Source organism: Tenrec ecaudatus, chromosome 1 (assembly GCF_050624435.1).
Source record: "Tenrec ecaudatus isolate mTenEca1 chromosome 1, mTenEca1.hap1, whole genome shotgun sequence".
Taxonomy (NCBI): Eukaryota; Metazoa; Chordata; class Mammalia; order Afrosoricida; family Tenrecidae; genus Tenrec; species Tenrec ecaudatus.
The window spans coordinates 95,012,796-95,025,925 of record NC_134530.1 but is presented as its reverse complement, the minus strand read 5'-3'; the positions used below and the strand labels follow the sequence as shown (position 1 = coordinate 95,025,925).

The 13,130-nt window shown below is 40.0% G+C and overlaps 1 protein-coding gene across 3 annotated transcripts in view; it reads right to left on the bottom strand.

The window, feature by feature from the left end:
* Window positions 1-13,130, bottom strand: part of IL12RB2 (interleukin 12 receptor subunit beta 2) — a 90,406-nt gene that overhangs the window by 63,076 nt on the left and 14,200 nt on the right. For all 3 annotated transcript variants that reach the window (XM_075540012.1, XM_075540022.1, XM_075540024.1), the window contains exons 3-6: window positions 11,057-11,171; window positions 9,978-10,162; window positions 8,615-8,757; window positions 6,990-7,140 (exon numbers count right to left, since the gene is read on the bottom strand). In XM_075540012.1, coding sequence (XP_075396127.1) covers window positions 6,990-7,140; window positions 8,615-8,757; window positions 9,978-10,162; window positions 11,057-11,171 — 594 coding nt within the window. The remainder of the gene's footprint in view (window positions 1-6,989; window positions 7,141-8,614; window positions 8,758-9,977; window positions 10,163-11,056; window positions 11,172-13,130) is intronic.

Here is a 13,130-nt window from a genome sequence, read left to right as displayed (position 1 = left end):
CCACCAGCAGTTTTGAGAGTAACTGAAAAAAGCTTACAGCCAAATTCTCTCTCTTTTTTACTGTGCTGCCAAGTTACCTATGAGGACACACAAAGAGTTAAAAGGAAGAAGTGTTTAAAAAAAAATCACACCTTTTTGTTTGACCTAAGTTGGTATTTCATAAAGAAACTGGTGACAGAAAGTGGTTATCAGGTGAAAACCATGCAGCTCAGTCAGAGACCAAAGAGCCTCTGTCCCCAACAACCCATACAAATATCAAAGGCAAGAAAGGGTGATTCAGATGTTACAAGGAAGCTTAGTGAACGTGGTGGATCTGAGTCTCCTCTTTGTGAATGTCAGCAAAGGCAAAGGAGTAAGCCACTTCCCGGCTCAGTTCACCGCCATCCACACACCCACCTGCTCTGCAGCACTCACCCCAGGGAGGTGGTATGTTTTATGGCATGCCAGAAAGAAAACACCCAGTTTTGTCATTTCAGGGGGGGGGGGGCCAGTATTTGACAGATAAACACTTTTTGAAAAACAGCCAGGCAAAAACCATCCACTAGAAAAAACTTTCACACATCTCAAAATAGGTCACTCTCAAATATAAGTGATAAGAATCCACAGGCCTAGAGTGTCCTTGTTTATAGTTGAACCTAAAGTGGTACAACTTAAATACTGCTCGGCCTTATTTACTACCTCGGACTTAGACACCAAATCTGACTCAGTTCTTAGAATTTTGTCGGTAGCATGTAGAAACAGGGAGAAAGACGAGGCTTTCTATACCCATCAAAATGTGTAGTCTGGAAACTCACAGGGCAGTTTGACCCCATCCTGTAGGGTCACTGCAAGCCAGAGTCAATTTGATGGCAGTGAGTTTGGTCCAGGGTATAAACAAAATCTAATTTGTAAAAATAAAAGCATATCATTTGCAAAAAGAAGAATCTAATTTATAAGCTATTTTAAAAATATATAGCACTTGGACTATGTGTAACCAATAAGGATATTAATGGTGAGCTCTTGCTTTTTAAAATGACAAGTATTTAAACAGAGAAAGTGGCTTAAAATTAATTTAAGACACTTTATTATAAAATGGGAGAGAGAAAATTATAATTTGTTGGGTTATTTGATTAATATTTTTCTTTTTTCTTTATTATTTCTAATCATTTTATTGGGAGCTCATAAAATTCTTATCACAATCCATACATACATCTATTGTGTAAAGCACATTTGTACATCTGTTGCCATCATCATTCTCAAAACATGTACTTTCTACTTGACCCCTTGGTATCAGCTCATTTTCCCCCTCCCTCCTCCCTCCCCACTCCCTCATGAACACTTGATAATTTATAAATCATTACTTTGTCATATCTTACACTGTCTGATGTCCCCCTTCACCCACTTTTCTGTTGTCCATCCCCCAGGGAGAAGGCTATACATAGATCCCCGTAATCGGTTCCCCCTTTCTCCCTTACCTTCCCTCCACCCTCCTGGTATCGCCACTCTCACCTCTGGTCCTGAAGGGATCATCCGCCCTGGATTCCTTGTGTTTCCAGTTCCTATCTGTACCAGTGTACATCCTCTGGTCTAGCCAGATTTGTAACGTAGAATTAGGATCATGATAATGGGGGGTATTTCATTTTTAAACAACATTTTTAAAAACTAGCAAGATGTGATTAATACAAGAAGAAAGGAAAGGGAGGATAGATGATTATTCTACACATGTGTATTTAGAATTTACTATCAGGTATCAATCTAAAACTAGGTATTATATTAAGTATGAAAACCCACATTAGGTATTATAAATTGGCTCCTTTGGTGGCTGCCTCTCATTGGAGTATCATGTCATCGCTTACAAAAACCATTAGTGGCTTATAGAAAATGAATGCAACTTCGTCGGGAAGCTAGTTTATGTGCAAATAAGTCTCACTAAAAAGCATTTAGAGCAGTGGTTCTCAATCTTCCTAGTGCCGCGACCCTTTCATTTGTGGTGACCACCCAACCATAAAATTATTCTCGTTGCTACTTCATAACTGTAGTTTTGCTATTTTTATGAATCGGGCAACCCCTATGAATCGGGCATTCCACTTCCAAAGGGGTCGCGACCCACAGGTTGAGAACCGCTGACTTAGAGTTTCTCACAGCAGTAATAGAAGGACTTCAGGTAATAAGGCGTCGACTCATCTGTGCACAACTTGTCCTTTGAGCCAAATGTCCACAAGCTATGGAAAGATCCACACGATCTCACTCAATTAGTCAGATGGCTTCTTTGTGTGTCTCCAAGGACCTTTTAAAATTGACATGAAGTTTATGTCTGCATTTTTGCCTAAGTAAAATATTTGAATCCACTTCAATAAAATTGCTTTCCCATTAATTCCCCCCCAAATATATCATAATGAAAAATACGTTTGATATTTTTGATAGCTACACACAGTCTGGTGATGTTAATCTGGATAATGGATGTCAATAGCTTGAAGAAATACGTAAAATGTAGCCATTTGAGTCTTTTTTGGGGGATGGGTGGGTTCTTTTTCCATCTGAATCTACTTTGATAGTGGTGGTCCATGTGCATCAAAAAACCCTTGCCCCACCAGATTTTCAATATGAATTATTTTGAAGTAAGCAAGTTGTCAGGTGTTCCTACAGAGAAGTGTCTGGGTATACTTGAGCCTCTAACTTCCACATGAGCTGGCAAGAAGAGCATCAACCATCTCAACTAGCCAAGACTCCCTGAAGATGTACACATTTGGAGAAGAGAGGATCGCTAGAAATAAAATTTTATTTTAAAACCATGATTCCAGACCTATTTTTTTTCACACTTTCAGAACGTAGGATAGGCATTGGGCTGCTAACTGCATGGTCGGCGGTTCAAATCCATCGGCGACCCTGCCGGAGGATGATAAAGGTTTCTGCTCCATGAAAACTTACAGCCTCAGAATCCCCAGAGAGCAGTTCTACTCTGTCCGATAGGTTCACTATGAGACAGAATTGACTTCAGGACAGTGAATTGGCTTGGTATGCAAAAATTCATTACCATCAAATCAGTTCCAACTCATAGCAATCCTGTAGGACTGTAGGGTAGAGCGGGCCCTGTGGCTTTTAAGACTGTAAACACCTAGATGAATAGAAAGCCTCATTTTTCTCCCATGGAGCAGCTGGTGGTTTCGACCCTCCGGCCTTACAGTTAGTAACCCCATGTGTCCACCAGGGCTATGCCACCAGGCCTCCTCTAGTTTGGTATAGAGCCACGTTAATTTTCATAGAACCAAAGAAGGTAAAAAGCAGCAATGTTTAAATATTAAGCATGAGATTAATCACTCAGAGCTTTGTGGAGTAGAAGAGTAAGATGGTAATGAACAATTTGACCTGTAACAACAGAGCAGAATTTGCCTAATGTTAAACATTTGTCAGCAATATAAACATATCTCCTTGGGAAGTATTAGCACTTAAGATAACGTAAAGACTAACTTGTCAAATGATATAGTCATGTTTTCTATTTAATACGGGTAATTTAAGGTGCTTAGGGAGTGCCACGAGGAGCCCTGGTGGGGTGGTGGTTACAAGTTGGGCTGTGATCTGCATGGTTGGCAGTTTGAAACCACCAGCAGCTCCTCAGGAGAAAGACTGGGCTTTCTACTCCTGTAACAGTTAGTCTTGGAAACCCATGAGGGGTTACGATGAGTCAGCATTGACTCCATGGCAGTGAGTTTCAGGGTGGTGCCATGGACTGCTAACTCATCAGATACTTCATGGGAGAAAGGCAAGAAAGTTTGCTTCTGTAAAGATTTACAGCCTCAGAAACCCTATGGAGAAATTCTACTCTGTCCCATAAGGTTGGAATAGACAAAAGTTAGGGGTACCTGTAATTTAAAAAAAAATCCCATTCCAAGGAAGTTATTACAGGCAAATGTAAATCAAAACCTTGCTCTACAAGGATTCAAAGAGAGAGAGAGAGAAAGAGAGAGAGAGAGAGAGAGAGAGAGAGAGAGAGAGAGAGAGAGAGAGAGAGAGAGAGAGATAGGGAGAGAGACTGATATAACCAACAAATTCCAAAGATCATGAATTTGGTAGAGCATATAATGGAATACAAGATAGCCCAAAGGATATGTCTACCTCATGCCACTGCTACCCTTCACCTGGTTTATAGTTTACAGTTCACCAATAAAATCACTCCTTGGTTCTCATTCCACCATTCTCAGTCTGGTCAAATTACTAGTTTATTTAAACTTAACTGTCAATCTACTTGATATTCACACCAAAAGAGACACTGGAGGAAAAAATGACACAACCCTGATGTTAAATACATGGTTAAAAATCTCCAGGGGGCTACTCCATGCTTCCTGAGAACTGCATCATACTTCCTTATTGCATTCAATACCCAACTCTTCTAGCACAAACCCCTCCTTTCCTTTGAACATCCAATGACCCTGGTGCTTATTACTGTACCTAAAATATGTGGAAAAAATGGAACAAATCAGAAGAGAGTCCCTACACTGTCCTAATTCCCAATAGACTGAGCCACCTCATTTGTTCTCAGACTCTTTGTCTTCTTTCCAGAAGATTCCTTCCGTCCAGAGATTAAGGCCACTGCAGATGCCTTAATCTCTCCTCCTAACAAAAGATCTCTTCCTCTGGGCTCCATCTCCATCCATCCCCGCGTGCCTCATCAAGAAACTTGTTTCTTTAATATGCTTGTCTTCAACAGAGACATTTGAGAATCTCAAAACATTAAAAATAAAACCTTTTCTTGGCCCTGTGTCGTCCTCCCTCCTCTAGCCATTACAGCAATTGTCTGCTATTCATTAAAGCAACATTCAAGAAAGTTACCTGTGGGCACCCCTTTCCTCCCTGTATCTGCTTCTCAGGCCATTCCAAACGAGTTTCTGTTTTATTTCCCCACGGAAACTCTTCTCATCATTTTCATTATATCTACTGCAAACTCCAGGTATTACTTCTATCCTATTTGATGTCTGAACAGCATCAGATACATTTGAATACTCTTCTCTCGGTGTATCTGACACCATACTCTCCCAGTTCTCATTTTGGCTCACTAGTCGTCCTCTCTTCACTTTTATCTATAAAGGTAATGGAGCCTTAGGAGCCCCTTACACACATTCTCTCTACAATAGCCCATTTAGTCCCATTACATTCCGTATACCGTCTCTGTACCGATTCACAAAATTGTATCTCCAATCCACAGCCTCCCTAGAACTCTAGACAAATATAGTAAACTATATATTTGATAGCTTTACCAAGCTGTCCAATAAGTATTTCAAATAAGACCTAAACAAAATTCTTATTTTTCTCCCTCTTCCTTTCTGCACATCCATTTTAGCCCTAAATTATTTCTATTTCAGGACAAATTATCAAGGTGCTAAAGTCAAAGAGCCAGGCACAATCATTTATCCTTTCTTTCTATCATCTGCCACCTCATACCCATTGATAAAGCCTGTTAATTCTGTCCAAAATATATTCCAAATCCATTCGTTTTTCTCAATTTCTGTCACTACCACTTTACTCCATGCCATCCTATCTGTCTCCTGAATGCAGCAATGGGCTAAGTGGTTTTTTCTTTCTGCGTTTACTCTTGCCCCCATCCCCTCACAATCAGTTCTTCACCCAATAGCCAGAATAAACACTTCTAGCATTAATTGAAATGAAAACTCATCAAGAGCTTCCTACTACACTTAGGGGGAAAAATCCAATTCCTCACTCTGGCTTTTCAAACCCTTATGATCTGGCTCCGGCCTATTTTCAGCTGTTCCCTCTTCATGTTCCATCCAGACCTTCACATCACCAACCCATCCCTACTCAAATCCAGTTTTTCATGTTACGTCTTCAGAGAGCCCTTCCTTATAGGCATCCCAATGCCATGCCATAACCCTAGTGTAATTTTCTGAATTATACAGATATCTGATATTTTAATGTTTGTTTCCTATAATTCATCTTTCCCAACTGTGATGTAAGCACTACAGGGTCAGAATTTGTCTGTTTTTCTATGACTCCAATACTGTATTCACTGGTGGGGCGTGACTATAATCAAATATTTGCTGGAATGACTGAAATGCTATATTTGGGGTTGTGATGGTTAGGGATACAGTCAGCGAGGCACTCCTGGCTAAGGATAGGGGTGGAGCCCAATAATCAGGACACAGTCTGGTGACGCCTCCTTGGGGGCGTGGCCTTTTGGATAAGCAGGAAACCCAGCAGAACTGATTTCTTTCTAGTCCTTTTCTACCTGCTGGAACCTGATCCTAAGTCTGTCTCATCGATTTCCCAGGAACCATCAGCAGACTACCAACAGTGGATTCATCCAGCAGACCTCAGATTCGTTTACATCTGCACCCTCCAGTCTGCTTCGTCATCCTGCTTCTTGTTTGTGGCCTTCCACAACTTCACGAGTTAGGAGAAGCCTGACTTGACCTGGACTAGGTTTATCTACTTCTGCAACTGTGTAAACCATTTCTCTATGCAACTATATCGAGATTTGTGTTCTATATACAACACATACAAGCCTCACTGGATATGCTTCTCCAGAGAACTCAACGTAGCACAGTGTCCCATAGTGATAAACTGCACGAAACAATGTAAGGTGAAACAGAGAGCAAAAAATGAGCATTGATCCATTCAAAAATGAATACCTTACTAATCGTAAGGACTTGAAGTAATGGTGAAATGAAAAGAGCTGGAGTTAGGTAAGTCCTAGATTCATCAATTAACAATCTGTTACACATTAGACAAGCGTCTTGGGCTACTCATTTATTTAGAAAATGAGGCTAATCCTACCATTTTAACAAGATAATCACTGTGGCCGACAAATGTGTGGTATCCTGAGTATTCTGTAAATTTTAATCTATCACTTGGTAATCGAAACAGCAAAAATTATCTAGCAAATTAAATTAATATCTTAGTCATCCTTACCATTGCCTATTAAAAATTCTTGTATTCTCCTTCCAAAATGTGTCCCCTCTCTCCTTCCCTCCCTCCTGTGTTTCTTTTTTAATACTGACCTTCTTCTGGCGTTTGAGCCCTCAGCGCCTCGCTCCAGTCGCCCCAGCTTCCTGTCTGAAGATGAAACTTAGAGGAAATCTGAAATTCATATTCTGTATAGGGTTTCAGGTCAAGCAAATCGTGTCTTCCTTTGGCACTTGTAGCATTAACCTTAAATCAAACACATTTTAAAAGATGTCTATTAAGATTAAGTTGATTTAAAGAATCTTAACACAAAGGGAATAAGCTAGACCAGCTGACCCATTTTAGAGAAATATTTCAAATCTGTAATTTTGTGAGAAGAAATATCAATTAAGTTTCTAAATGCACATGATGCTAATCTGAAACAATGTAGGATTTGGGGTGGGGAAGACACCCACAAACCCTCCTGGTTAAGAGCCCTCCACATGGGTTCTAAGGACCTTGAAACTGCTGAACAAGATTAGAAACTCCCGTTTCAAAACTCTTAGCAAAGCTACAGCTGAGATTAAAAAAAAATCTGGTTACAATTAGGATTTAATAAGCTTTTTTGTTTTGTCTTTTAATAAGCTTTTTAATACAGACATGGAACTTGTTTCAAAAAGAAAACTTCAATTAGTTATACCTGCCTTGTGTACTGGGTAAGCGTGGAATTAATTCTTTATTATTATAAGGCACTGTGTTTTATAAAAGTTCTAGAAAATATCATAATCCTAAACCTTATATCATTTAAAAGATAATACTTATTAGTGTATCAAATTGTGGTCTTTTAACTTATCAATCATCTATTCCATATAAGACTCTATGGATATCCTCTGATATTTCTGTTTCTAATATTGTAAAAAATACCCTCCCCCTCAAACCCACTGCCATCAAGTCATTTGGAAATTAATGTTGATTTTCAGATGCCCATGACTTAAAGATTTTATCATTAGTTATAAAAATTGAAGCTTAAGAGTTGATCCTCTAATATATCCCAAGCACATACTTTTAGGCTCACTCAAAAACTCAGTGTCATCAAGTCAATTCCAAGTTAAAACAGCCCTATAGGGCAGAGTAGAACTGCCCCCCTTACAGTTTCCAAGCTTGTAAATCTTTAGGGGAACAGGAAGTGTCATCTTTCTCTCACAGAGTGGCTGGTGGTTTGGAATGGCTGACCTGTGGTTCACAGCCCAACACGTAATAACCTCTACGCCACCAGGGCTCCACTTGGGGGCTGGATCTACTTAAACTGCTTATTTTTTTAAAACATTTTATTAGGGGCTCATACAACTCTTATCACAATCCATGCATATACATACATCAATTGTATAAAGCATACCTGTACATTCTTTGCCCTAATCATTTTCTTTTTTTTTCTTTTCTTTTTTTTACATTTTATTAGGGGCTCATACAACTCTTATCACAATCCACACATATACATACATCAACTGTATAAAGCTTATCAGTACATTCTTTGCCCTAATCACTCTCAAAGCATTTGCTCTCCACTTAATCCCTCTGCATCAGGTCCTCTTTTTTTTCCCCTCCCTCCCCGCTTCCCCCTCCCTCATGAGCCCTTGATAATTTATAGATTGTTATTTTGTCATATCTTGCCCTGTCCTTATTTTGCTAAAAAGAAAAGACAAGTCTGAGACGCCTTCCCCTTTACTCTTACAGCCATTACCAGAGTCCAGGACCCACTGTTAGTGGGCCTGTATTTGAGTCGATTAAGTGTCACCATTCCATCATCTCTCCAATGAAGGGTACATCTTCTCACAGAAGTATTTGCAAATGTGATTCTGATGTCCCACGGAGGAAGAGGTCTCACTAGCAACCAGGACAAAAAAGGATAATTCAGGCTCCATGCTTACAAACTGCCCTATGTATTAATATTTAAAGAACTGAACAATGTCATTCCTAAGATGCACAACCATCAAAGTTGGCAAAATACATGTGATAAATCCATTGTTGTTTTTTAATAAAAATTTTGACTTGCTCATAAATCATTAAGATAATTCCCTTTAATGCACTATGATTTTTACCAAATAAAATAATACCAACATTCTCAATGGTATCAACTCTTCTTACTCTAATGACTTAAAAGAAAACTATCATGCTAATCCAACAGATTCCTAGGGATAAGAAGGCAGAGGTGGCTGCTGGTGATTGCTCCTAGAAGGAGATGATATATTGGTATGAAAACTCTTAGGAAATGGACAGAGAAACCAGGAAGCAGGTGCAAAGGCTACGAGGAGTGAAAATGCTCAGAGAGATAAACTGTCTGTGGACAATAGGATGTGGAGAAGTGTAGAAGGAATTTGCTTTGAAAACACAGATGCACAGACTCATGTAATTGGCTGCATGTATGGGAAAAGATATTAAAAGAAGAGATAAAATAGAAAGGTTGTGTTCGGCTGCCATTTCAGGTAGACTAGAAGTCCAGCCCTGCCTGGGACCGTCAAGACTCAGAGGTGCCTAACATTGGCCTCTGACTTAACTGGTCCCATAGTATTTACTCAGAAACGTGCCAGAGCTGGTTCCCGCCAGCTCTTAAGCTGATGAGAAGGTAAATCAGCCCAGAGAAAGATGAATCTATACCTGGATACATTCTAGTTATGGTTTGTATCTGACTGCTCTTGCCCAGCAGGACAACACGCAGCCATCTCGAGTCCATGGCAATATCCATGGGGTAAAACACCTCCCTCCAGAGGGGCCTAGACTGAGCTTCTGGAATCACCTCCCAGTCCATGGTATCACAGGCAGTTGGTGCCCTCATGAAATGAATGCTTTCATGACTTGAAGCCAGGCACTCTGATTTATCCAACATCGAGAATAATGTTCAACATTCCATTTCACACAGCCATCTCTATATGGTTCTCAGCATCCTCTTTTATTTGAGCAAAGTCACGTCCACCCTTTACCTATCCCCGCTGGCCGCTTCCTTCCACCACCGCCTCCAATGAAACAATCACTTACATGAGACTGAAGTATTAAAAAAAAAAAAAGAGCCAGTGAATGATACCTCGTCAAAGTGAAATAAAACACACCTATCTCCAAGAATGTGAATGTGGATGGGAATGAAGAAGAACGTCCAAGCTTATTGCTGGCAGTGACCTTGGCTGTGTAATTGGATTCAATTGACTCAGGGGGTAGGCTTATTCCAAGATCCGATTTATTACAATAATGACCCTTACATTCCTTCTGCAAAGTTAAATTTTTGGGTCCCTCTAACCTGTAAAAAAAAATACAAGTATGTTAGGAAGATACTTGATGGGCTACTTTCTCCTTTATATACAAAAGAATAAAAAATAGACATTTTTTAAAGCTCAGTGTTATGACCAAGGGAAAAACCATGGTAATATTTGTATTCTATGACCATAAATATGACCAGATTTCTCTCTCTCTCTTTCTTTCTGGATAGAACTTAGTTTATAATTGTGGATATTTATAATATTTATATAGATGAGCAACTCTCTTGAATATGCTGCCCGAATTAACAGACTGCCATCTTGCTCCTGAGAGTAATTTCAATCATTATCCACAGGATGTCTGGTGGCCATCTTGGCTCCAATTGTACAAAAGAGCCAGGTCCTGGTATAGCCATGGCCAAACTAGAATCCTGGTCACACCTCCTTCCAGAAACCAGCTAGGTCTTTGGATGGGATCATGGAATCTGCTCTTCAGGTCTTCTCTTCTTGTGGACTCTCAGGTCTGGAAAAGTATTTTGAAAAGAGAGGCCTTCACAGAAAGCTACCCCAAGGAAGAATCTCTTTACACATCACAACCCCAAGAGTTTGCCACTGCGAAAGAGGGAAGTAATATGAAGTGGTTAGTGGAATCTTACTAGACCAAGGAACAACTCACAAAACGTGAGCACTGGATGCCCTGAAAGAGTTCTCTGAGTTAGAACTCAGAAGAATATTTTCCATGTCATCAGATCTCACATTTTGGTTCAAAGAACCTGCTGTAACTAGTGAACACTGGAGTGTTTAAAAATTTAAGTCTCTAATTGTCTGGAGGTGTCCATTGGTCTTTTTTTTTCCCCCAAGAAAAATATGTGTTATATATTTTTAAAGCTCATCAAAGAGATGTTCTAAGGGCCGCAAAAGTTCAGCCTTTCACTCACTGTAAAAGGTAGATGGTATAAAGGTGGGTGTCTCTTCCTTGGTTCCAGCTGCAGACCACAGTCCCACGCTCTCCGTTCTGTGTGCAAGATATATTTTGAGGTTGTTCTGGAACAACTTTAAAAAGAATATCACAGAAGGGATATTTAGATCTTGTATTTGACTAACAAGATGACAGTACTTGCCAACCCTTCTGTCTTCATATCTGGGAGGCATTATATGAGGGGGCTTCAAAGAGTTCATGGAAAATGGCAGGAGATGACCATGGAAAATTTCTGGAAACTTTTCGAAGCTCCTTCATAGAATCCACCAAGTTCACATTCACTATCAAAGCATATATATTTTTAATACTTGTAAAATTCCAATAAATATGAGCTAAGCTCTTAGTGCATGTCAAGCCGCATGCTAAGAGCTTTACATGCTGTTTTTCTCAAACAATATAGCAGCCATATGAAGTACATTAACCTCATTTTATCAACAAGGAAACTGAGAAGTTAAGTCGCTTTCCCAAGTTCACAAGTGGAAGAATCAGACCAGAGACTAAGTACGGCTCATTTGAGTCCAGTCCTTTCAACCCTACCTTCTTCTGCTTCTTTGTTTGTTTTGTTTTGTTTTTCAAATCATTTTGTTGGGGGGGTCTTACAGCTCTTATCACAATCCATCCACCCATCTATTGTGTCAAGCACATTTGTGCATATGATGCCATCATCATTCTCAAAACATTTTCTTTCTACTTGAGCCGTTGGTATCAGTTCCTTTTCCCCTTCTTCCACCTTCCCCCCTTCATGAAACCTTGATAATTTATATATATAATTTTCATGTCTTACACATTTCTGTTGTTCGTCCCCCTGGGAGGGCGTTATATATAGATCATTGTGATTGGTTCCCCCTTTCTCCCCCTACCTTTTCCTTATCCTCCTGGTATTGCTACTCTCATTATTGGTCCTGAGGGTTTATCTGTCCTGGATTCCCTCCCCGTGTTGTGGGCTCTTATCTGTACCAGTATACATGCTCTGGTCTAGCCAGATTTGTAAGGTGGAATTGGCATAATGATAGTTGGGGTAGGAGGAAGCATTAAAGAACTAGAGGAACGTTGTATGTTTCTTTGGTGCTATACTGCACCCTGACTGGCTCCTCTCTTCCGTGTGACCCTTCTGTAAGAGAACATCCAATTGTCTACAGATGGACTTTGGGTCTCCGCTCCACACTCTTCCTCATTCACATTGATAGGATTTTTTTGTTCTGGGTCTTTGATACCTGATCCCACTGACACCTCATGATCACACAGGCTGGTGTGCTTCTTCCATGTAGACTTTGTTGCTTCTCAGCTAGATGTCCACTTGTTTATCTTCAAGTCTTTAAGACCCCAGATGCTATATCTTTTGATAGCTGGGCACCATCCGCTTTCCTCACCACATTTGCTTATGCAGCCATTTTGTCTTCAGTAATCATGTCAGGGAAAGTGAGCATCATGGAATGTCAGGTTATTAGAACAGAGTGTTCTTGCATTGAGTACTTTAGTAGAGGCCCAATGTTCGTCTGCTACCTTAATATTTAACATGTAAATATATGTACATAGATCTATTTCCCTATCATAATATAAAAATCTATTTACATATGTACATGCCTGTATTTAGATCTTTATAAATGTTCTTTGTCTCATAGTTCTTTCCTCTATTTACTTTTAGTCTTCTCTTGTCCCACTATCATGTTTGACCTTCATTCAGGTTTCAGTAATTCCTCTTGGCTACATTGCCCTTGATCAAGTCCCACCAGACATCCTACACCCTTCTCGCCATTGATTTTAGATCACTTGTTGTTCCCTTGTCCCTGGGTTTGTTGACACCCCACTTTCTTTCCCCCACCGCCCCCTCTCAGTCCTACATTCTTCGTTTCTCCCTGAGAGTGAAAATCCATCATCTGCTCTGTTACTTAGGGTGACTGGTGAGTTACTTTTTTTAGAGTGAAGTCCATTCAAATATTAAAACCAGTTGTCATTTCAGACTCAGACTCATGGCGAAGCCATATGTATCAGAGTAGAACTGTGTTCCACAGGGGCAGTCAATGGTGTTGAGA